Source organism: Ammodytes marinus (assembly GCF_949987685.1).
Source record: "Ammodytes marinus genome assembly, chromosome: 10".
Taxonomy (NCBI): domain Eukaryota; kingdom Metazoa; phylum Chordata; class Actinopteri; order Uranoscopiformes; family Ammodytidae; genus Ammodytes; species Ammodytes marinus.
In genome coordinates, this window is record NC_137214.1 from 7,173,094 (window position 1) to 7,199,083 (window position 25,990).

The 25,990-nt window shown below is 40.5% G+C and overlaps 1 protein-coding gene across 1 annotated transcript; it reads left to right on the plus strand.

Annotated features, from left to right (window-relative positions):
• The first annotated feature begins 4,582 nt into the window (after positions 1 to 4,582).
• Positions 4,583 to 8,706, plus strand: dusp1 (dual specificity phosphatase 1). The gene is made up of 4 exons (XM_080035144.1): positions 4,583 to 5,280; positions 5,771 to 5,910; positions 6,050 to 6,269; positions 7,324 to 8,706. The coding sequence occupies exons 1-4, from the start codon at positions 4,872 to 4,874 to the stop codon at positions 7,683 to 7,685; spliced, it is 1,131 nt and encodes a 376-aa protein (XP_079891270.1). The 5' UTR covers positions 4,583 to 4,871; the 3' UTR covers positions 7,686 to 8,706.
• Positions 8,707 to 25,990: the final 17,284 nt, after the last annotated feature.

Below are 25,990 nucleotides of genomic sequence, written 5' to 3' on the forward strand. Positions count from 1 at the left end.
ATCCGCCGAGAGCTTTGGCTTCGTTTTTTTAATTCATTTCACGTTAAGAGATCACATATAAAAAGGTTTTGAATCCCACAATATTTAAAAATTGAAATAGCTATGACTTTACAATAGAAGCAAGAAAACACATTTTAAATAAAAATAACTTGTATCGTTTATTAACTTAAAACTAAGCTTTTTTAATACTTTTTGGGGGGATTTTAACTTAAAAATATCTAAATAACTTATATAGCCTACAATTACTTTTCAACAAATAAAGAGTGGCTATGAATATTTTGTAAAAAATCCTCTTCAGTTTCTCTTCCTGAATTACTTTCATTTGTCAGAGACCATGTGCACAACTCAATCACATCATACTAGAATACAATTGCATATCTTGTCAAATTAATATATGCACAAAATTGTAGCCAAAAATACACACCTTCGATACACAATGTAAAAGTATAACACAGCATCTACTAAATTGAAAAATATTGTATTATTGTTTACTCTTTTTCTTTCATTCTGTACTCATTTGTGCGCCCACATGTAGTAAAAAGCACATCTTAAGGCATGTTCAAGTGTTTACTAAAGTTTTTCTTACTAAAACTTATCCTGTCAAACCACTGATCGACAACATAATATAAAATATAGTTGAGATGTATAAATCAAAGGTGAAGTGGCTGATTTATTTATGTTAATATAAGTGTTAAATCGCTCTTTATTCATACAGTGATTACTTAGTGTGTGCGTTTCATAAAGCCGATCCCTTAGTCACCCGCTCTGCATGTAATCGTCAAATAAACTTTTCACGGATCCCAAAACTGATATCCAATCAGAATAGAGAACGCTACAAACCGGCACCCAACTCACTGCCGGTGCACGCGCACAGCCCCACATGGGTGAATGTTTATGCGCCTACAATGGCGGAGCAGGTAAAAATCCTTCCCAATGTCTGTTTTGATGGTTTTTATCGTGTTTTATCACACTTATGGATCTGAGATGATGCTAGATAACTCGCTGCTTGAAGACCACAGTGCATTAATGTGGGGACGAGGGAGGGGACTGCTAACTGCAGTCAGTGACAGGAAGTTAGCTAAACGGACCATTCCGCTTACTGAACCTTTAACACTGAGCTATGTCCTCATATATCTACAACTACATTCAAGTGTGTTGTATATCATTTACTAAGTGTGTTTAAACAAAATAGTTACCAACCAGTCTATAGTTTGAGTAAATGCAGCTTATTATGGACTGGTGAACATAAGCTTAAGTGAAAACCGCTCCATTTATTTTTTTTATAAGAACAAGGTAAATGGGGAAATAACATTTTTCAGGATAGTTCCTCATAACATTTTGGTTTTTATTTTACTGACGATAATTAGCCCATAATTCAACCTTCGGCCAGTAAGTGACAGCTTCTTTGTTTGAGTCTATGTCAAGTCAACTTTATTTACTGTATGTAGCACATTTATAACTGCTGAGGCAGAACAAAGTGCTGTGCCGTACAAAGGGTAAAACAATAGACACAAATAGGTAATAAAATATCATATCAAAAGTCAAATGAATAGTTAACTTTAAGAGATCATAAAATAATATTAAAGTACTAGTAGAAACGGCCCTCAAACAGCAAGCCATAAACTATGATACCTTCTAGGATAAAACTGCCTAAAAGACATATGTTATTAAAATCCCTGTAGTGACATTGAATGCCACAGTTGGCCTAAAACAACGCATCAACTACCCAGTTTGGCTGACTTAAAAGTTCCTGGTTACAGCGTTAGAAAAGCCTGGAAATGATTCATCGGCATTGGATTACATGTTATGAGCAACAAAGGTAACCAGGAAATAAATTATAGTACTTCTACATTTTTATCAGAATGGCTGGTTGGCGGGGGGGCGCCCTTAGCTCAGTTGGTAGGGCATACCACCCGGGCCGGGCCCAGCAGCAGGCCCGGGTTCGAATCCCGCCCGCGGTCGTTCTCTGCATGTTACTCCCCTCTCTGCCCCATTTAACCTCTGTCTCTCTGCACTATCAATAAAAGCATAAAAATGCCCAAAAAATATCTTATAAAATAAAAAATGGCTGGTTGGTAGTTCATTTACAAGAGACAATAGGCAATGGTGTTTATCCGTCTCAAAATTTAGAGAGAGAAAAAAGATTAGTTTTCAGCAATTTCTAAATGTTTATATAGTGGTCAAAGTCATTTGGACCACAGGCCATCACATCCCAGAAACAGAGAGAGAGCTACACGTCATGCTGATGTGGTATCTGTCGTACATGAACATCCATTTGCATGTAATTCCATCAGTTAAGGTCCTTCCCATTATTTAAATGTGTATATTTTTACTTAGCTTTTTGGTCTCCCCACATTCATACACACATGAAACAAAACCATTTTTGGCTTTTAAAAAAAAATACTAAAATAAAGTCAGGATAGACCCAGTGTTTTCCCACTGATGGCTCAGCCTATTGCCCGTAGCGACGGTTGACGGTAAACGGACGAGGATGACAGCAAGTGACGGTCAATCCACCGGTTTCACTTCCTCTAATTGTGGATGAGAGCTGTATACAGTTGGTTACGGGCCTTTATTAAGGGAATCCAAAACACACAGTGACAAATCAAGCTCTATTTTCTGACCTCGACATTCTCTCACACACAGATGTACTGTGTTCTGTTATTGTAGTGCATGTTTTGGTTTCACACTTGTTTTTTGTTTTAGTTTTGCAGCAGGTTGTCATGAGCAAAAGAGTAAATATGATATGGGCCGCCTACATAGGTTTAACAACAGTTTGGAAAGCAGACATATCACAGATAACAGTGGCAGGTGCTGTAAACACATGAAAAAAAGGGGGGTAATTTATGTTAGAAATAGTGAACATACTGTACAATTGCTTCACTGTACTTGCTGTCTTTGTCCACCCCCTTCACCAGGTGTCTAATTTCTTTCCCAAGCCTCCAGCACGTAAAGCCCATTGCTTCATCACTGTAAGGAAGACGTATTTACACAATAATGAGGACAAAATGTTTGGATACAGACTGTCTTCCCAAGCCCGTTCGACCCCTCCTCTCCTGTGGGCTACGGTGTGTGTAACATTCCTGCTTTGTGGCATGTGCCTCACAGTTGACTCATCTCACCGGAGTGTGAGGTTAAACTAGCTGGAAAGTTTTGGCACTCTGTTGTCAATAGTTTAAGTTTTGTGTTCCTTTTTAAACCCCACCCCCGCTCTTCCTTTTCTCACATAACACATCTATTATTCCCCTTCGCTTGAAGTCAAAACATGGGGACATAAACGGCAAAGATGTGGATTCACAAGGGCTGAAGGTTCCCACATCACTTGTACAGGTTACAGTAGGGGAGAATGACGCCATTGATATAGTTTAGCCTATATCAGTGTGATTTTATTAAGCAATACACAGAAAATCCATATAACTTACAGCAGGTTATATTTAAGTCATAGAGTGTATAGCAAATAAATAATATGTTTTAAGTGATCACATAATCTGCCAATTAGGTTGACCTGAAACCGAAAGGTGATTTTACTTGTAATAAAGGATATGTTGCATCACACAACATATGACTGTTCTTGAGTCCTCCCAGTAAACATTTGTTTCACAACAAAACATCCCCGGTGCGTCGGTGCTTTGCAGTTTCAACACACCCTTCTTGTCAGTGTCAGACGCCTGTTGTCTGTCAATAATAAACGCCACCTGATTACTTATAATGAGACAGCAGTGTTGTCCATTCTGAGTCAGCAACACCACACACAAACGGAAAGGGTTTCCCAGAGTCAATGCAATCGTGTACGCTTTTTTGACAATATGCTCGGCATAAATTATTTTGGGGAATGGAGAAGCAACACTAGTCTGTTTCAATTATGTCACCAATGAAACACAAAACCCTCAAGGGGTCAAGAGGTCCCCATCTGCTTTTGACTTACTGGTATACAGGGCAGTGTTTTTGTTTTCTCAGCATGTGGAAATTTACTGGACCTCAGATTTCTATACAGTGATTAACTTTTATGACTAGCCTTTGCTCTCGGGGCATTGAACACTATGTACCTCCAACCAATAAAAACAAAGAATAAACTTTTATTGCCCCCATGGCCAGATATTGACTTAGTATCTTGTTATTTGTCAACTCTCAGGTGAAGAGGCAGAATATAAATCTAATTAAACACCATAACATCATGGAAAATTTGGAGATTTCCTTGGGCTATTTGCCTGACATACATTTTGAACAACCTCGTGCAATTATGGAATATGAGAGAGATTAATTTTAAGCCTGGTTGTGTGATAGAAATAGAAAATAGAAAAAATAATAATAACAGGCCTAAAAACTCCCTCCAAAAACGTAATTGAACCCTGTAACTCCGCGTACGTGCTGCACGCCTGTGTTGAAATGTCCAGTAGTTTATGCGCGTGCCCTGTTAAGGAGGGGGATGGGGGGGTTGAAGGACGCGCTGACGTAGGCCTATGCCGCGCTGGCAGGAGGCCAAGAGGGGCGGACGCCTGACGTCAGTGGCCTCTCATTCACAAGCACGAGCCGTATATAAGCCGGTTCAAAACGCTCCGAGACAGAAACTACTCACTGTGAAGTAGAATATATTAAACTTTTGTAGAAGAAAACACAACTACCGGATACACCAAAGAACAAAAAAGGACCAGCTTAGGTTGCCTTAAAATCACTTTTGTTTAGTTTTGTTTGTTTTTGTGCCTTTTTCAATTTTATTTCAAACCAAACAAGCAAACCGGAACAAAGGAGCCACCGCCGCTGTCAAGAGATAAAGCTACTTTGTAACTTTCGGAAACAAGCGTATTTATTTTTAACTCAACCACCTGAACTTAACTTTTCCTTGCCGTCTAAGCCTATACGAGCTTCTGCCTATGTTGGATTTATTATATATATCCCGCCGCCCTACTATGGTCATAATGGAGGTTCCCACCATCGACTGCGAGTCCTTCCGTGGCTTGTTGGAGGCTCGCGACGTCCCGGGCTGCCTGGTGCTGGACTGCCGCTCGTTCCTCTCCTTCAACTCGTCCCACATCTCGGGCTCGGCCAACGTGCGCTTCAGCACCATAGTGCGCCGGAGAGCCAGGGGAGGGCTGGGGCTGGAGCACATAGTCCCCAACGAGGACACCCGGAACCGGCTACTCTCAGGGGAGTACGAGTCCGTGGTGCTGCTGGACGACCGCAGTTTGGACCTGAGCCATGCCAAGAAAGACGGGACACTGATGCTGGCTGTCACGGCCCTGTGTCGCGACCCGTGTGGAGCCAGCGTTTTCATTCTCCAAGGTAAGAAAAGTGCTTTTTTTGTTTTAAACGGTTTGAATATGTCTTCGTATAGGCCTAATAATAACCCAATACACTTTATTTGTACAGCGCCTATCATACAATAAATGCCGCCCAAAGTGCTTTATTGAAAGGACATGCATGCATTACAAGAGGGCTTCTCATTGAAATAGAAATGGAATGAACATAAACACAGGGGTTACATACCATAAATAGAAAATCAAATTAAAAGAAGCGCACACTTGATAGTGCCTACACAATAGTTACACTGTATCCTAACAACGGGGCAACAAATGCGGCTTACAGCTGTCACCATACCAGCTGGTGCTGCCTGGAGTAAACAATGTTCCAAAATAGCCCCCCACCATGAGCAGTTGTCACCTTTTTGGAGAGCCATATTTAAACGTGCATGGTGTCTGTGATTTACTGTCCCTGTGATGTGATGTGACCTAATAGCTCTCTCTCTCTTTTTTTTTCTTCTCCTCTTTTCCAGGCGGTTTTGAAACATTTTCCTCCGAGTGTCCAGAGATGTGCACCAAACCCTCCCCTCCACAGGGGCTCAGCCTGCCCCTGAGCTCCAGCCTGAGCGCAGACCCAAGCTGTAGTCCGTGCAAAACTCCTTTATACGACCAGGTTTGTAGATTTTTGGATTTTGTGAACAAAACAGATTGAACACACAACACACTGTTTGCTTGTCACTTCCTGTTGTCTAGCCTATGAAGTTGACTGTTGACTAAATGGATATGTTTTGTTTATTTGCTTGTGTCTTTAGGGGGGTCCCGTGGAGATCTTACCTTTCCTGTACCTTGGCAGTGCCTACCACGCGTCAAGAAAAGACATGCTGGAGATGCTGGGGATCACCGCTCTGATCAACGTCTCGGCCAACTGTCCCAACCACTTCGAGGACGCCTTTATCTACAAGAGCATCCCTGTCGAGGACAACCACAAGGCAGATATCAGCTCCTGGTTCAACGTGGCCATTGAGTTTATCGGTGAGTTCATAAAAAAACATGTTCACACTCCCCTTCAACTGCCAAATGTGAGCACTTGCTGCCTGCCTATACACAGCTGCTACCTACTGAGCCCGTAGGGTGGCAAACAACACACACACCCTCCCTCCCTCTCTTCCTTTACTTCAGTCTTTTGACACCCCGGATTTAAATCTTAAAAAGTTCCCTCCAAAACCGACCAGCTGGCTCGGCACAGGGCACAATGGCAGTTACATCATCGGCACCCTCTCAGGCGTGGAAAAGGGGGATGACCCCCTCCGACCCCCCTCTGTGTATATGAATTGCGAGGCAGCAGCAGCCCCCCCCCCCCAATTTAGTTTAGTTGTGGGTTAGGCTGGCTGTGCTTGAATGGCTCCCTCCACCACGCCACACTCTTTGTTCTGGGCCGAACAAAAGGCAATTCCTCCCTCACTCACTGTCGACCTTCCTCCCCAGATCAATACCCCCAGCGTGAGGTCGGTTCCCCTTCTTTTGTCCCTTCAGACTGCCTCCTTAGGGAATCACCCCCCACAAGCTCACACCCTTCCCCCCCTATTAACTGTGTTCCTGTGTCTTAATGGGCGCTGTTTACATTTAAATAGCAACGGAAAGTGTTGCAAAGACTTTTGTTTTTCTTGCCTTCCTGTGTCAGGCACAGGAGTTTTTTCCCTCCATTCTTTGAAAGCACATTTCCTCCTCACCTGATAGATGTTTACAGTGTTACCTTTTATCGCATGGCATCCCACCACATTTCCTGTCCACTTCCCCAACTTTAACTGTCTATTAAAGGCAAAATGCCCCAACAATGTCATTAAAACAACAGCTTTATAAACAAGTTAATACCAATTCAGCATGCAACCAACCATTATTTACATCCTTCATTTATATATATGCTTACGAAGCCTATAAGGACCACGAGGATGAAGCCAATGCTGAAGTTAAAACAGATGTACTGTCTGGCATCACGTCAGGACTATCTTTTCATGCACACACACACAGCTGTTAATGTTTACAGTGAACTAACGTTGCTTTTTCTTCTTCTTCTCTTCTCTCCCAGACTCTGTGAGAAACCAAGGGGGCCGCGTGTTCGTGCACTGCCAGGCGGGCATCTCTCGCTCGGCCACCATCTGCCTGGCTTACCTCATGAGGACCAACCGCGTCAAGCTGGACGAGGCCTTCGAGTTTGTCAAGCAGCGGCGCAGCATCATCTCGCCCAACTTCAGCTTCATGGGTCAGCTGCTGCAGTTTGAGTCCCAGGTCCTGGCCTCCTCCACCTGCTCCTCGGAGGCCGGCAGTCCAGCCATCGGCGGCAACAGCACCACCGTCTTCAACTTCCCCGTATCCATCCCCGTGCACCACGCCTCAGCCAACCAGCTCTCATTCCTACACAGCCCCATCACCACCTCGCCAAGCTGCTGAGAGGGGAGAAAGAAGAGGGTGGAAGGACTATTGTTTTGGGGACTTGAACTCACACGTGTGGCTCTGTAACGGAGCACCACACGAAACATGGCAATGGTTATAATCCATGTTATATGGTGATACTGGTATCACTAGACTGGATAGAGTTTGAAATGACTTTGTCGGGGGGTCAGTTGGTTTGACTCTGTTGTGAACTGTTCCAGGCCATATCAATGTACGGTATTGGTCTCGTCATTTTCAAAAAAGGGAGATTTTGACAAACTACCGTCAGGCAGTATTCATGTTTAGCCTTCCCAAATGTGAAAGTCATTCACAATTTTGGATGACTTGGGGGAAAATGGCTGAAAAAAGGTAGTTGAGGTTATTCCTGTAAAAGGGGAGTGAGTAGTATCTGAATATTCTTTATTCAAATGACAATGTATTATGTTTGTTTTGTCATGAAGGCAACGGCTTTTGATAATCACAATCATTTTTTTTAAGCAAACGAAAAACGGAGAGGGCTTTACAGTTGTCTCAGGAATGTTGGACTTGAACTCTCAAATGTCCATTTTAGCTCTCTGTACCGGTTTAAAGAAAAGCAACGGAAAACCTATTGCCCCAACACGGCATGGAAGTAGTTGCTCTTTCATTAGTCGAACAATGAATGTATATCCCCCTTTCCTTTTCCCTTCCGTGTATGTGTGTGATAGCAATCTTCATGTTCAGTTTGAGAATGGAACGGGTTGTGCCAAATACCTGTCTGCCCTTTTCAAGATGTGGAACCTTGATGAATCCTGACACATTGGGGGAAACGGACCATTAAAATACCTCATGTTTCTGTACTGTGTACTGCAGCGCTGACACGGACACAGCCCCCCCGAGAAAGAAAACGACTAGAAAAAACGGGGACACGCGGTCCTCAGTGACTGCTTTCTGACATATTTATTGAACTAAAGTAATATATTTCTTTATCATATCTATTTTTGCATATGTTTGTTTTGTCGTTTTTATACTGTGGAATAAATCTCATTTGACTTTTGTACTCAGTTGGAGATGTTCTCTTTTTTTCATACTATACAGTATCTGACATACGTTTTTTTCACTAGTGACCTTTAGTACATACTGACTTCAAGCAAGTCTTAGTTTTAGACAACACAGATTTCACTATACATTTTCAAACGCAACTTCAAATATTTTAGTTATCTTACAGTATAATCAATATGCCCACTAGGTCGAGGTAACAATTAAAACAGACATATCTCAGAGTGCCTTAGTAGCTGAGTGGTTACTGTGCACGCCATTGCATTGCAACAACTTCTACATGATTCCAGAAGGTGACCTTTATTGCATGTCATTCACCCCACTCTCTCTCTCTCTCTCTCCTCACACTTCCTGTCCACTTCTAACACCAGCAAATATCCAGCATTTTTGCCAAATAAATCCCTTTTCATCTACTATCAAAATAGCTTTTTTATATTTTCTTTTGATCAAATAATTGTTTTGGCTCTAAACTGTATGTTTATCTATTTAACAAAATAAAGGTTGTTTTAATGCTCATCAAGGCTAAAGAAACCACAAGTATAATACCAACGCTCAAGTGAAACGTGTAGTGGCATGTCCAAACTATCTTTGTGTTCACATCCTTCCCCTGTTTTCTTCCATGCGTTGGAATCCTATCCTATATATCTGCATAATGTCTTTGCCCACACATAAGAAGAGGCATGATGTCACAGCGTCTGCCATTGTTAGGGCCACGCTCCCTCTGTCTCTGTATGTGTGTGAACCCATCTGAGATCAGGCTGACAGCAGGAGGCCACAATAGGGGCAGCTGCAAGGCGTTTGGGAAAAAAGTGTCACAAACTAAAGAGCATTCAGGGCTCAGTCAAGTGGCCTCTCACACACACACACACACACACATACATACACACATACACACCAATGGGGAGGTGTGTGTGTGTGTGTGGGGACGGAGACGGCCCTGAAAAGGGAAAGGGGAATACGTTTGGGTTGCAAATTAGCCAGAACATTGGCCCTGACCCTTGGCGGGGTGTGAGAAAGACCAGAAAAAACTTCCTCCAGAGGTGTTGACGATGATGACGATGATACCCCCAAAGTCCTTCACTGCAACTAGGCTACACTCTCTGGGTTTAAGGCTGGACACTACGGGTGAACAGGGTTATATTTTAAACTTATAGATATCATCATTAAACTTTGCCAGTTGATTACATAAATCAATTATTTATTGTATTACAATAAAAAATAAATAAAAATAATCTAATTTACCAATGTCTAACGAATTACAACAATATCAAGATGTTTGATAAAGCCAGAGTCCAAATCTTTATTTCACCTTTATGACATATTAGTGTTCAGTAGTTTTTACAGAACATATTTTGGATACTGCCTTTTGAAATTTTATAAATTGAAAGAATACTATGTTATGGTCGGGAAAATGCATTTCCGGCGTGTTTTTAAGAAGAAAAATGTATGAGAACTTTCAGACAATTAACAAAATATACGGACAAATCCTTCTGTAATAACTTTGAGAATAGTGCTAAGAATGATTATGGAAAGTAAAGTTGATGTAAATGCTTTAGAATTTGAGATTTTCTGGTTCAGAGTATTCATTTATTTTTTATATACATATGATGGTTGTATCGGAGAAATATACGGTGTGCCTGCAGTGTCTCGCCTTAATGAAAATAAAAATTTAGATTTTGATAACACTTTCACAATTTAAATACAGAGACACAGTGTATACTTTAAACTTCTCATTTGACGCAACCGCAAATGTTTGTTTGTGTGAAAAAACCTCACCAGTGACGACACAGTTGCGGTGAAAGGCTCATTCATTATCCCAGCAGCTTCCTCAGACAAGCTGTGGCTTTTTGGTGACATATGTGCGACATCCCCCACACCCTCGACACACACACACACACCCACAAACCAAACCCCCTCCGCCTTTGTGTGTCTTTAGATTTCCTGTTGTCATAAGGGAGGCTGGCAGGAGTGTGTGTGTGTGTGTGTGTGTGTGTGTGTGTGTGTGTGTGTGTGTGTGTGTGTGTGTGTGTGTGTGTGTGTGTGTGTGTGTGTGTGTGTGTGTGTGTGTGTGTGTGTGTGTGTGTGTGTGTGTGTGTGTGTGTGTGTGTGTGTGTGTGTGTGTGAGTGTGTGTGTGTGTGTGTGTGTGTGTGTGTGTGTGTGTGTGTGTGTGTGTGTGTGTGTGTGTGTGTGTGTGTGTGTGTGTGTGTGTGTGTGTGGAAGTAGTTAGGCATCTTTTATGATCTGATGAGGTTGTCCTGGAGAGAGAGACACCCTCCAGTCTACTGCCTGGATGGGGACATTAAAGCATTGTATGGGGTTTTAAGTATGTGTGTGTGTGTGTGTGTGTGTGTGTGTGTGTGTGTGTGTGTGTGTGTGTGTGTGTGTATGCGTGTACGTGTACGTGTGTGTGTAGTACAGACTTGCCTAAGATTCCATCGGATATTTGAATTCCTCTAGTATTAATATCTATTTCTAAACTTATCATATGCTCAAAGTAGAACTCACTCCAGTCAGGCATGAATCCGCCATGATGTCATTTGGCAATTTTCACCATGTTGTCAATTGTCTCTTTCATGTAGCAGCTGAGCTCTGACTCCACTTCAAAGTCCTTTTAATTAACACAATCCAAAGCAAACAATGGTTATGTAAGGCCTCACACTATGCCATGACAGGAAGAGACATAACCCCCACTCCTCCCCTTTTCTTTTTGACATCATCCAGTTTGGATCAAATACATGGGAGTTGGCAGTTTGGGGACTTTTTCACACCAGTTCATACTTCTTTATATAATATTTGAATTTAATTTTTGTCATCTCAAAGTTACAATTTTGACATTGGTATGGAAGGAAACAACTCTTTCATTTCAAAAGTTGTTTGCATTTTGAGTGGACCAGTATAGTAGACCAGTATAAACAAGTGGATGGACCATCTTTTCCCAGACAAAAAATAACTTGTACATTTTTTTTTTGAAAGAGGACACACTGAAAGAACTGCATTACAACATCATTTGCTGCCAGTGTGAAATAAGTTAAGTAAACACAGTAAATGGTTGGTGAAGTTGACACATTTCACAAGCCAAAAGACAGATTCCTCTTTTTTCCCACATACTACTGACTGGTTTATTGGGATTTCCCTGTGGTTTGATCTCTGCTGAGTGTGTAAAAGTCATAAAGAAAGAGTTTGCTGACACGTAAGCCATAAAAACCCAATAAGTAGATACGAGTATATCAACATTCATAACAGTGAGATTTTATGGAGTTTCTTTTACTGCCTTACAGATAGCTTTTGTGTTCGGGTTGCACTGAAAATTGCATCAAGTAACTTGAAAATAAGACTTAGCATCAAATCAACATATAGTCTGCGCTGTGTGATTCATGTGGGGAACGTGACAACGGCAAACAGACACCAACGTGAAACCTTTCTGCCTACAAGACAAAACAATCTCAGTTTATCAAAAAACTGACTTCCTCTGTGAGGGGGCTAAGTGTGAATGTCCCTACTTCCTACTTCCGTATAAAAAGATTTAGGATGTCCCAATTCTTGGTCAGATTTAGCATGCTTAAAAGTACCCCGATACCCTACTCCATCCGGTCTAGATTTTTAGTGTTGAAAACAGTATGCTATTTGGCCGATTCTGACCCACAACCCAGTGCGCACTGGTAGTGACGTCACATCAACTTAGCCTCCATGTAAAAACAACCAGCTATGCAACAGAACAGATATGAGGCAAATTCAAGTCTCAATGTTATGATGAAATAAATAAGTAAAAGTATGTCCCAATTGCATGCTAACTAGATTATTTTTTATGATCAGCTCAGCTGTAGTATGTCGAATATAATAGAGAAAGAGTATGCGAATTGGAACGCAGCCACTGATTGCCAGACGGATGACTAGAGGATGCTGGGTAATTAAACCAGGCTCTCACACTTCTTCTTACCCTTGAAACTAGATTAGGTCTCTCACAAGCAAGTGCAATGTGTGTGGGTGACAAGATTGAGTCCACACATTGATGACATGGCAGAATCCTCACCTGTAGTAAACCTGTAAGAGGATTACAGCTGTGAAGGGCAGGCCTATGTTACATCCCCTGGATCAAACATTTTATTAGCTTGCTGTAACACACACACACACACACACACACACACACACACACACACACACACACACACACACACACACACACACACACACACACACACACACACACACACACACACACACACACACACACACACACACACATTTGAGGCCAAAGTTGTTCCGCATGTTTTTGAGAAGAAAATGTATCATAGATGAGCCAATTAACAACATATGAACAAATCATCCTGTAATAACCTTCAGAATAGGGCTAAGAATGGTTATGGAAAGGTGAGTTGATTTAAGTGTTTTAGAAGTTGAGATATTTGGTTCAGTATTGAAGTATTGATTTAAAAAAAAATAACGTTGAGATAACGGCTGTTAAAGATGGTTGAATCGGAGAAATATACAGACACAAACATACAATATTTAATCAAATAAACACCTAAATGTACATTTTGGACCTTGTATTCACATTCGTATGAAAGAAGACACGTGGAAGCAAAATAGAAGAATCTCAAAACCGAGCAGTGCTTGAAAAAAGCTTGTGCTTGTTTTTGCCTGCCGTGTCTCGCCTTAATAGATCAATTAACCTACCGGCTATGTTGCAGGAAGCCTACTTCGCCACGCATGAAAACAGAACAAAGACAGCAGAGAGAGTGAAAGAGATGGGCGATGTGCGTCATAAGCCGCTATGCATTTTCAAACCCATTTTTTTCTTTTTAACCCACTGCCGATAACACACAACACCTCTACCAAATCTTGTGTATTCATGACATTCCACAGCAAAGCCCTACACCATAAACCATGCTGGAGAAGCCAGACGAGCTGCAGTTTGCGTGACAGCGGCCTGAGATAAGGGCCTGATCTGTGACCCGATAAAGCAAGATTTGTATGGGTCGAGGAATGTCAGGACATTACGTATGGCCGCTAGTCAAGTGGCTTTTCCTCTTCCAGCATGGGCCTCCCCCCCTTCTCCTCTTTAACAGCCCTGTCAGAACCATGGTGGAAGAGAAACTATGTCGCCGCTGTTTTCTATCATGCAGGTCATCTCTATACGGACATTGTATTACGTTGGTCTGCCATTGTGTTACGGTGCTTTCACCTGTACAGATAAGAGGGTTCTGCTATGCCTTGGTATAACTCTAATTCGCTCTTAAGTAAGATAAAAAAAAACAAGGCAGACGTAATGACCTTTAAGTCAAGACACTGTAGGATAACTTCTGTATGTCATCATGGAGCTTTGCCAGTGGTTGACCTACATTGAAACAATATTTGTGTGTGTTACAATTTCATTAGAACTTTAGAAGTGTTGAATAAATGGGTACATTTGGCAACATCTAACAAATAATGCGTACATACATTTGTATCTTTTTAAAGCCAACAGTCTGGAAGTTGGATGAAGCCAGAGTTCAACTCTTTAATTCATTTTTACAACATATTAAAAGTCCAAATTTTTTACGGAACAGACTTTGGATACTGCCATTTTTCATTTTATGAATCCAAAAATACTATATACAGGCCCTAAAAAAGCTTCATAGTGTCATTATCAGACATTTAACAACATAAGAGCAAATCCTTCTGTAATAACATTCAGAATAGTGCTTAGAATGATTATAGACAGTTGAGTTGATGTAAGTGCTTTAGAAGGCGAGTGCTTTATTTTTTAGTAGAGTATTTTAAAAAAACGAATGTTAATAATGGCCTGTAAAGCTGGTTGTATAGGATAAATATACAGACGAAAACTGACATTGTTTAGTCAAATTAACACATTAATGTATACTAGTATGAAAGAAAAAGTGTTAGGGAAGCAAAATAGACAAAAAATCCCCAAATTGACTATTGCCTGATTTATTTATTTTTAACGTTTAAGCTCGCCTTAAACAATGATAATCATAAAAATCTAATATTTAAAAAACGTGTCACATTATTAGATAATAGCCTGAAGTCAGACACCTGGCAATGCATGGGCCACATTCACCACACGGAGTCTGAACGGAGCCAGTATTTTTCCACTCTCAGAAGGCACCGGGTCGTGTTCACAAGCAGCAGTGAGATCCTGTGTGGAGTATTTGAGGAATGTCTGGCATCCTGTCTTCTGCACTGCCTTCACTCTAGGTAGATGATGTCACACCCAAAGAACCTAAACATCTACAGTAGGTCAACGTAAATCACATAGGGCCTGGTGGGGAGGGAGGAGGGGGGAGGAGGGAGGGGTGTGTGCTCGGCAGCTAAAACTACTTTTCAAATTTGCAATGATATTATGTCTCCAAGAAGAAAAGGGTTCAAATGACTTGAAAATAATTATAATGGTCATGATTCAATTTTATTGCTATATTGATTTTTTTAAACCAGAGTAAGATCGATACAATACCAAAAGTGCAGCGAATCTAATGGAGGAAAATGCAATACAAACACTGAAAGTTTGGCTTTGGTCACATTTAAAAGGTGGAGTCAGCGAGAAAGGCGTGTTGTCAAATCAGTTTTTTTTGTTGTCAAAATCAGTTAGCAAGCATTTCTCCAGAATTGCTGACTCCACCTTCAAGATATCATTGTCAAATCTAATGAACCAAGACGTATACTCATCAAGAAAGGCTAGTTTGTCTGGGTTTTTACATGTGCTCTAAAAGCATAGCACATCGACTGCTATCACAAAACCACAATGAAGCACACTTTGGTCAAAGCAGAGGTGGAAACTGATGCAGGAAGATATTGTTGACAGTGGTGACAACACAACATGTTGAAGAAAAAAAGATCAGTAATCTTTTCCTTATCAGTGTAAAAGTGTAATGACATAACACTCAAACCCCAAACCCTGACTATGAGAAAGTCCTCTGTTAACGTATACTACACTGATTGTACACTTAAAACCAAAACTCTATATTAGTGTAAAAAGGAGAACGTTTGCTGTCAGTTCTAGTTCTAGTTAGCCCAGTTGTGGTTTACATTGGTCACAACCCACTTACTTTTCTTTGCTCACTGAGTTGTCCAAACCATCGGTTAATGAGGTGGACTTTGTTCTTACAATCTCACAGTCTGAACGTTAAGCGTATTAAAGGGCAAGAATAATGTTGTTGCAGACGTCACATCCCCATGTTGATTCAAATGGTCCAGTAGCATGAGATATGCAAGTGCAGCCTTAATGCTGTGTCTTTGTTGTTTTTTTAGTTGTTCGTGTGCCTGTTGGTTGCTATGTTGTATGTATGTGTTTCAAGGATACCTTTGTGGCCCACGTCTTGGGGGGGGGGGGGGGTGTGATGACCCTATGGTGTCAATTTGGAGTGTGTTGGCTGTCTACACAGGCACTCCTTGATTTGGTATGATTCAGGTTAAGTTTTCCTAAGTAACCTTTTGCTACTGGTTTACACTCTACAACACTCATGCACATCCTACACCACTGACTTCACTGATTTCCACACCCCATTCTCTACATAGTTAATTTGGTTTACTTGATTTGGTCTAATCTGATTGAATAAAGTCTTGTTTAATCCTTTAACATGGTGTCGTCTCCCTCCTTGGTGTGACCCTTTGAGCCATGGTCATCACAAGTGGGCTACACACTGTCTGAGGGCCTTGGGGCAAAAGCAAAGACATGACCTCATAGATCTGGTTATTTTCAGTCCCGATGGATACAAAGACCGTCTTACAAGCTGCAGCAGATCACACAGGACTGAGAAACTGCCACTTCTCGTAAATGTCTTCCTGATGGACTGATTAAACAGTCGCAAAATGCAACTGCGACTGTTTAATCAATTAGAGGAGGGATGTTTAAGCTAAATGTGTCCATCTCGGCATGGAAGATGAGCTTATGTTTAGGATGTAGCAGTAATGACCGAGCGTTATCTCTACCATAAATAATTATGTTATTTATTATGTTATCATACACGTTTATTAATGTTCATAATATTGAATATGTTGTTTAAATAAAAATGTGACCTTTTTCACCAGGGAACTAGAGTTTTAGACGGGAGTGCTGTGATCGACTGTCAGAATGAAAGGACCAAATGAGTTTTGAACACCACATGCAGTTTAGTACCATATACCATATCACATGTATGGATGAGAGATGATCCCTGAAACTAAGCAGCGTCTTACTCTGAGTTCATTGGCTCTTAGCGCCATCTTGTGGAAGATTGTGTGTGTAACTAAAATGATAATCTAATCTGTAATGGGAGTGAGTGTATAGATCAGAAACAAAGGATTTCCTTCAGCATTTTGACTGTGTTACCCATGCAGCAACACAGCAGAGCAGCTTAACTATAAAATCCTTTTCAAATATTGACTCCATCACCCCCCATGGGAGCAAAAAGTCAAGGCAGTCCAATGTTCAACCTCTTACTGTTGACACTGGAGAAGTTGTGAAATGATCGATGTAGAAAATCGAACAGTCAAACACAGACACACTTCTAAAGAGTGGGACCACAGGCTGTTAGATTAACATGACCTCGTGTGCCCTCTGCAAATAGTATTTTCTTTCATATCAGCTATACAAATTGAAACTGAAATCCAATCAATAGGCCTATACCGAGGGTCCAAAAGATGAAAACTGCTGAGCCGGGCTGGATACTGTCGGCAAACTGCTGCTATTGGTCAAACTCGACTTATTCTGATTCAAACGGTTGACTATTGACCGGTGTTGTTAATAAGTAACATTGGGGAGGTTAATGTTGGGGCTGCAGCCAGCATTTGAGAGGGAACTCTAACAGCTTGCCCATCTATTTTCCTTGGCCCCATTGGAAATTAAGTTAATGATAAACTACTTTTTTTTAACTGCAACATTGATGTATTAAGTTTAAAACAAGAGAACAAAAAAAGTAGCAGCCTCAAATGATGTAACCATTAAAGGGATGTAGACTAGGCTGGGGTGTAATGAGTAATAGACCATTTTAAACCGAAGACATATTGGCGTGTTAGAGTAGAAAATAAACAGTGATTAGTAACAGTGATGCTGGTTGCATGCCATGCAATGCCCTGCTCTTGTGGGTTTACTCTTATGACTTCTTTGGACACTGGAGCAGAATTAGTGTTTTAGTTACACAGGTGCTGAGACAAGTTGAAAACATGCTTTTAAATTTCGATAATTATTTTAAGTGAAACTTCATTTTTTAAAGTATTTTTGCACTACAACAATATTCGGCGAGAGGCCTTTTACTACAGCAGACATTTTGACTTATCATAGTAAGAAAAACACCATACAACACTTAGTTACTATGACATTAGCAATGGCTCAGTAAGTCATGCCCATGATGGTTACCACCGGTATGACTGTGTGTGAATCAATGATACCTTGAACCCTGTAAAGCGCTTTGAGTGCGAGAAAGGCGCTAAATAAATCCAGTCCATTATCATTATTATTATTATTATGGTGTGACTTGTACTTACTTGAGTATTTCCATTCATTAGCTTCTACTTTCTATTTTCACTCCACTACATATCAGAAAGACATACAGTATGTGCTACAATACATTTATCTATGAGGGTTGACTATCAGTTATTCTTACATGCATTCAAAGAAATTGATCACTCACTGAAATGTTTAAAAAATATATATAAACAGTGTATTTCAATACTGATGTGACCCTATTTCTATTTTTTCAACTAGTGATACTTTAAGTGAATTTAGCTGAGCTTACTTTTATTTAAAGCTATAGTGCGTAACTTTTCTTAGAAATCTCTCAGAAGAATCCCAACAAGCGGCCACAAATGTATCAGTTGTTGGTTCTACTGCTAAGGAAAAACCTGGACGTAAAGCAGAAGGTATAAAACCCATGCGCGATCGCTAAAAGCCAGGGTCGGCCCTGTACTTCTGGGGGCCCTAAGCAGGATCATTTTGGGGCCCTCTCAGTGGAAAGTGAAGTATTACCAACACAAACCAGCAACTCTATGCAATCATATGTAACTCATATCTTTGTAGTTCCACACACACACACACACACACACACACACACACACACACACACACACACACACACACACACACACACACACACACACACACACACACACACACACACACACACACACACACACACACACACACACACACACTTGTGTCACATACCTCAGGTTTCCAGCGCCTGGTTTTGATGTGGTGTCTCCACATCTCCAGGCAGCATCTTTAACCACTGGACCATATTCAGCTGAGGATTCATATTGTTGCAAAGGGTTGGCAGTTCATTCTCAGAACAGTCAGGATGGTGATCCCCTTCACAGCCCTGTATAAAGGAATAAAGGTATAAAGGGTGGGCATAATCCAGGCTTGTTTTGCAAATGAATTATTGGGCTTGTTGACACATCAACTAATGTCTGTTAGAAAATGTTATCAACTTTAATTGACTGATTAAATTAAGTAACTGGGCTTACTAATACCACGGTGTGACCTATAAGGTCAACTGTTAGACGGAAAAAATTAATCAACATTTAAGTCAAAAGTTCTCTACTTGCTCTGACCGGTAGTCGAACCCGGTCTCCCTCATAAATGTCAGTGGTGCTACCCACCAAACTATCTAGCCAATCAAACGTATCCTGCTGCAAATAGACCGCAAAACAACATATTAAGAAAAAGTCCTGCAAATATCATAACACATTACTTAAAGGTGATGTAAGCGGAATGGTTCTTTTAGCTAACTTCCTGTCAGTTACTGCAGTTAGCAGTCCCCTCGCTCGTCCCTACGTCACCACATTAATGCATTGCGGTCTTCAAGCAGAAAGTTATCTAGCATCATCTCAGATCCATAAGTGTGATAAAACCGGATAAAACATGATAAAAACCATCAAAACAGACATTGGGAAGGATTTTTACCTGCTCCGCCATTGTAGGCGCATACACATTCACCCATCTGTTGCTCTGGCGTGCACCGGCAGTGAGACCATGGAGTGTATATAATATACAGTATGTCACAAAAGTGAGTACACCCCTCACATTTCTGCACATATTTTATTATATCTTTTCATTGGACAAAACTTAAGAAATGACACTTTGATACAATGTAAATAAGTCTATTTACAGCTTGTATAACAGTGTAAATTTACTGTCCCCTCAAAATAACTCGACACACAGCCATTAATGTCTAAACTTAAGGCAACAAAAGTGAGTACACCCCTGAGTGAAAATGTCCAAATTGGGCCCAAAGTGTCAATATTTTGTGTGGCCACCATTATTTTCCAGCACTGCCTTAACCCTCTTGGGCATGGAGTTCACCAGAACTTCACAGGTTGCCACTGGAACCCTCTTCCACTCATTTATGACGACATCACGGAGCTGTTGGATATTAGAGACCTTGCGCTCCTCCACCTTCCGTTTGAGGATGCCCCAAAGATGCTCAATGGGGTTTAGGTCTGGAGACATGCTTGGCCAGTCCATAACCTTTACCCTCAGCTTCTTTAGCAAGGCAGTGGTCATCTTTGAGGTGTGCTTGGGGTCGTTATCATGTTGGAATACTGCCCTGCGACCCAGTTTACGAAGGGAAGGGATCATGCTCTGCTTCAGTATGTCACAATACATGTTGGCATTCATGGTTCCCTCAATGAAGTGTAGCTCCCCAGTGCCGGCAGCACTCATGCAGCCCCAGACCATGACACTCCCACCACCATGCTTGACTGTAGGCAAGACACACTTGTCTTTGTACTCCTCACCTGGTCGCCGCCACACACGCTTAACACCATCTGAACCAAATAAGTTTATCTTGGTCTCATCAGACCACAGGACATGGTTCCAGTAATACATGTCCTTAGTCTGCTTGTCTTCTGCAAACTGTTTGCGGGTTTTCTTGTGCATCATCTTTAGAAGAGGCTTCTTTCTGGGATGACAGCCATGCAGACCAATTTGATGCAGAGTGCGGCGTATGGTCTGAGCACTGACAGGTTGACCCCCCACCCCTTCAAGCCCTGCAGCAATGCTGGCAGCACTCTTGCGTCTATTTTCCAAAGCCATCCTCTGGATATGACGCTGATCACGTGCACTCAACTTCTTTGGTCGACCGTGGCGAGGGATGTTCTGAGTGGAACCTGTCCTTTTAAAGCGCTGTATGGTTTTGGCCACCGTGCTGCAGCTCAGTTTCAGAGTGTTGGCAATCTTCTTATAGCCTAGGCCATCTTTATTTAGAGCAACAATTCTTTTTTTCAGATCCTCAGAGAGTTCTTTGCCATGAGGTGCCATGTTGAACTTCCAGTGACCAGTATGAGAGAGTGAGAGCAATAACGCCAAATTTAACACACCTGCTCCCCACTCCCACCTGAGACCTTGTAACACTAACGAGTCACATGACACTGGAGAGGTGAAAATGTCCAAATTGGGCCCAATTTGGACATTTTCACTTAGGGGTGTACTCACTTTTGTTGCCTTCAGTTTAGACATTAATGTCTGTGTGTCGAGTTATTTTGATGGGACAGTACATTTACACTCTTATACAAGCTGTAAACTGACTACTTTACATTATATCAAAGTGTCATTTCTTCAGTGTTGTCCCATGAAAAGATATAATAAAATATGTGCAGAAATGTGAGGGGTGTACTCACTTTTGTGACATACTGTATATGAGTGAGACGAGTGACAGTTTGTAGCGTTCTCTCTCCTGATTGGATAAAAAATCGGGATACTACAACATTTTAATTGGGCTATTACTGCAAATCAGAATGACTTGGAGACCTGTGATATGACGTCCGCACTCTGTTGAAGTGATTGCTGTAGGAATATCGAATATCATGGAGTGATATAACACATATATTAACACAAATAAACCGCTTACTTCACCTTTAACCGCTAATAAACCGCTTACTTCACCCTTGCGCTGCAAGTAGGCCACAACCAAACAGAATCGTTTCCAGAAGAGACTTTAAAGTGATGCACACTTGTGTGGTGACCAAAACCTGACATGGCAGGTGGCAACAATAAGTATGCATCATTTATAATTGTTTATAACCCCAAATTGCGCTCCAAATGTAATGTGTTTGCGCTCCAAATGTAATGTGTTTGTATCCAATATTTTAATTAATTTTAATTTCTATTTTCATCTTTAATTGTTTATAACCCCTGGCACTTAATAACTCTGTTTATTGTACATGTACTTGCTCTCATTGTTTTTTTTGTACATGATATTTGAATTGTCTAATTCTAAAAAACATTAAACAAAAGAGTGTGCTGTTAAGTCTTCTCTGGAAACACTTCCGTTTGGCTGTGGCCTGTTTTTAGCACTTTTTCTGAATGTGTTGTGTCTTTGCCGTCCATGTTCTTACTGTATTGTGTGGTTTTTGCGGCGTGTTTTTCTAAATGTTGTGCCTGTGTTGTCAAATTGATGAATATGTTTTCTTAAGTTGCATGTGTTATCTTATATGTTCTGTGAGTTCTCAGGGCCACCGTAGGGTTAGCTCTGCCAAAGGCTAACCTCATGTAGATGCATCGACAGTGTTGTTGTAATAACTATGAATTACTCATGGGGGCAACACAAATGACGTATTATAACTTTATGGAACATTTTGAACGTGGGTCTTTTACTTGTAGTGGTTTGTTATTGCTACTTTTATCGAAGTAAATCATCTTAAATAAGCCATAATTAACTGCATTACTTACAGCTGTGCTTTCCCTGTGATGTCAAAATGTTTAATGAAAAAAATGCTAGGTAGGTCAAATTACAGTGTCAATATCATTAGCTGACAATAACAAACACAATGGGCTGCTCGGAACATGACAAAAACCTCTTAAAACATTTTGTTTTACTTAACCTTTCTTATAAGAGGTAAATGTTGGCTATTTGAGCAAAGTGAACACACCATCCTACAAAGGAAATGTCAGTGCTGCTGCCGGTTTCGCGCTCGAGCTCTCAACGACAGGAATATTTCCATCCACGCCCACTTCACCTTTTTTAGAATCCGCGGTGTGGGCTGCAACAAAAGTCGCCAGTCTTCCCTCCCAATGTCATGTGTATATTTAACGCTCCTCGGTTTGGGTTAAACCTATGGGTTAAACACACACACACACACACACACACACACACACACACACACACACACACACACACACACACACACACACACACACACACACAAACAAACACGTTACAACTTTCCCGCGTGCCAACCTCTATGGTGCCAACCATGGACGTCCTTCCCCTCTCTGACAGGTTGATTTTTTATTGGACGGAATAGAATGATAACAATAGGCACGTGCCTTCACACATCTTCAAATTTCAAGCGGGATTTGTCCTCGTTACTCAAAACAACACATTTCCACAACTCAGACACCAGCCAGAAGACACCAGGCTATACCAGAGTTTACTTTGTATCTTAGTAAAACGTATTAAGTTGGAAAATTTCATTATTAAAATAGAAACGTTTAATGGGGTAAAATCAACATGGGGAGTAACCAGTCAAACCAGTGCAGTTTGTCTCTTTCCAACAAAAATGAACTGAACTGCAGCATAGAAGGTAAGGTGACTATGTTTTGATCCTTTGTTTTATTTGTGACTTGATTGTCAATGTCCATTAAGAGCAGCCTCACAAATCATACAAAAAGATTTAGTGAAATAGTTGGACTTAAAAAAGTGTTAAAAAAGAGTAGTTAGTTAAAAAAAAGTGTAGTTACTGTTAAAAAAAGAGTAGTTACTGTTCAAAAAAACAACCCTTTTTTAACAGTAACTACTCTTTTTTGTGTACCTTATTTTAAAGTGTTACCCATAATATTGTTTGTCAATAGCTACTCTTACCTCCAGTGAATTAAAATAAATCACATTATTATTTCCTGACCTTTTTCAGTCTAACCGTAAGGCTATATTTAATAACAAAAGCAAACTTCAGTTAGGTCTACTCAGGTATAGGCACCCTGGATAAGAACTTAGTCATATTAAGTATGTTGTGAAGGAGGTCAAACTACATCTAAATTGTTTTGCGATTTATTAGAAGGGATTTGTGTCAATCTGCAAAATTATACACAGATTTATTTCCCTATTTGTGTTATAGTCACTAGCTTTTTCAATCGTGTACTGTATATTTGCATTATATATGCAGGCAATAAAAGACCGGAAACCATACGGGCTGGCATGGCTGTGGCATTTTGAAAAAAACAGAACCGTTTCACCTTTGACAATTATAATGAATTTTAGTCATTTCAAACTGTTTTGTAAATATGTACATACACATTTCAGCACTGTATTCTGAATTAGACATAAGGCGTCAGCACATCTGCTGTTTCTGCAAAGGAGGCAAAAAAGTGTAACCTTTTACCCACACATTCAAAACTGGAGACAAATAGCAACACTTTTAACTCAAACAATGGCTACTGTATATCTTTTTTTTAGCTTCCTCCGTCTCCCCCCCAAAAAAGGCCGGATCAGGTTCCATTTCTGATTTTGCTGTTGCTATGACATTATACGATTTGGTTCCACATCTGATATTAATTAAACTTTTTTGCTATTTGTTGTTTTTAGAACGGAGAGGAAATGCCTGTTTGCTCATTGAGCCCCATGTGGCTTACAGAGGTTGACAGAGGCCCTATGGTGATGCCATGGCTTTCCCAGAGCCCGCAGGGGCTGATGGGAAAAAAAGACTAAAATGGTTGTGTGAGAATTTAAAAAAAGGAAGTCACTGGAGAGATCAGGAACCCAATGTGTATCTCCATGTTAAGAAAACAAACTATTTCAGTATGATATCAAACCTTTGGATGGCCCCCTTACTATCTGTCTCTTCCTTTAAACCCTGTGTAAACACGCCTCTATTAATACACATTGTTGTCCTTGTCCAGAAATAGGTTATATATTTGTTTTCTGTAGGCCCGCATTCCACCAATGTAGAAGAAGCCAATACAAATACTACATATAAATACTCTAAGCCATTTTCAATGACAACAGTGTATTTATGTATTCAACACCAAACAAATGTAATACAGTATAACTCGTCGAGGTAAAAATATCCTTTAAGACCATGGATTTAGTAAGGATTTAGTGCCTTGCTGAACATTTTAAAATGAGTCGAACATTATACAAATAATCACATTATCTCAACTTGTATACATTGCTCAAGCATAACTTTTACTGTATTCTATTTAGGAAGACTGACATGTTGGAAGCCATTCTATCCAGTGTACCAATATGTACCACTAGGTGCATGTCTGTGCTTGACTGTGTTTTCGTGAGAGAATGGGGAGTGAAAGAGAGATAAAAAAAAAGAGAAAGAGAAAATGAAACACGTCATCATTGTATAAGTCATTTTCATCTGACATAACGTATAACCTATCTATGGAAGGTGGAGTCAGTGATTTTGGGGAATGCTTGTTGTTAAAATAACTTCTGGTCAAAGTCAGTGAATATCTCTTCACGACTCGCTACCTTTATGTAGAGTGTGTGCACTGATAAAAAAAAATCCAGTATAAGTACACATCCTAGACCTAGGCTATATAAACTGGTATGCAAACACAGGGGGCTACCGTAGCTAGCAACATGACCCAACAAATGTGATACAGTATAACTCCTTGAGGAAAAATATCCTAACCTAAGACCATGGATTTTGTAAGGAATAAGTGCCTTGTTACACATTTTAAAATTGTCAAACATTATAAAAATAATAACTTTATCTCAACTTTTTTTTCATTGCTCTAGTGTAACTTTTACTCTAAATGTGTTCTATTTAGGAAGACTGATATGTTGAAAGCATAGATAGTATTTAAAAGGTTGAAAGCCATTCTATTCAGTGCATCAATATGTACCACTAGGTGGCGCCACTATATTACATTGATATCACAGTGGAGCTCATAGCATCATGATCTGACTTTGGCAAAGTATAGGGATGATGAGTTCATTGTCTTATTGTAGCCAAGCTAAGCTATATCTTTCATCATGTTCCCAACCCAAGTATTAGATCACTGAGTCAAACAGTAAACATTGTTTCTATTTAAACATCTATTGTCCAGATGTAAACCGACATTCTGTGAAGCAACGGTGTTATAATCCATATGTTTACACTGCGGTTGAGAGGAAGTGGTTGCTTATGTCTTGTTGCCTCCAGCGACAGGTGTGGTTGTGTAATGTCCGCTAAGATCTGGCTGTGTGTATTTGAAGCTATGTGGCAGGGCCTGTCTTTGAAGTGTATTATGTCAGAGCTCTGTAACAATGTTGTTAGGGGGAGAAATTGCAGGTGAATAGGGTGAAAAAAAAGCCTGTCATTAAATTTTTTTCTTAAATGTGAATACAAATTTGCAAATTAGTTTTGAAGAAAAAAA

Coding starts and splice junctions, on each gene's coding strand:
- dusp1 (XM_080035144.1), top strand. CDS start 4,872: ATGTTGGATTTATTATATATATCCCGCCGCCCTACTATGGTCATAATG. Junction 5,911..6,049: donor AAACTCCTTTATACGACCAG/GTTTGTAGATTT, acceptor TTGTGTCTTTAG/GGGGGTCCCGTGGAGATCTT. Junction 6,270..7,323: donor CGTGGCCATTGAGTTTATCG/GTGAGTTCATAA, acceptor CTTCTCTCCCAG/ACTCTGTGAGAAACCAAGGG.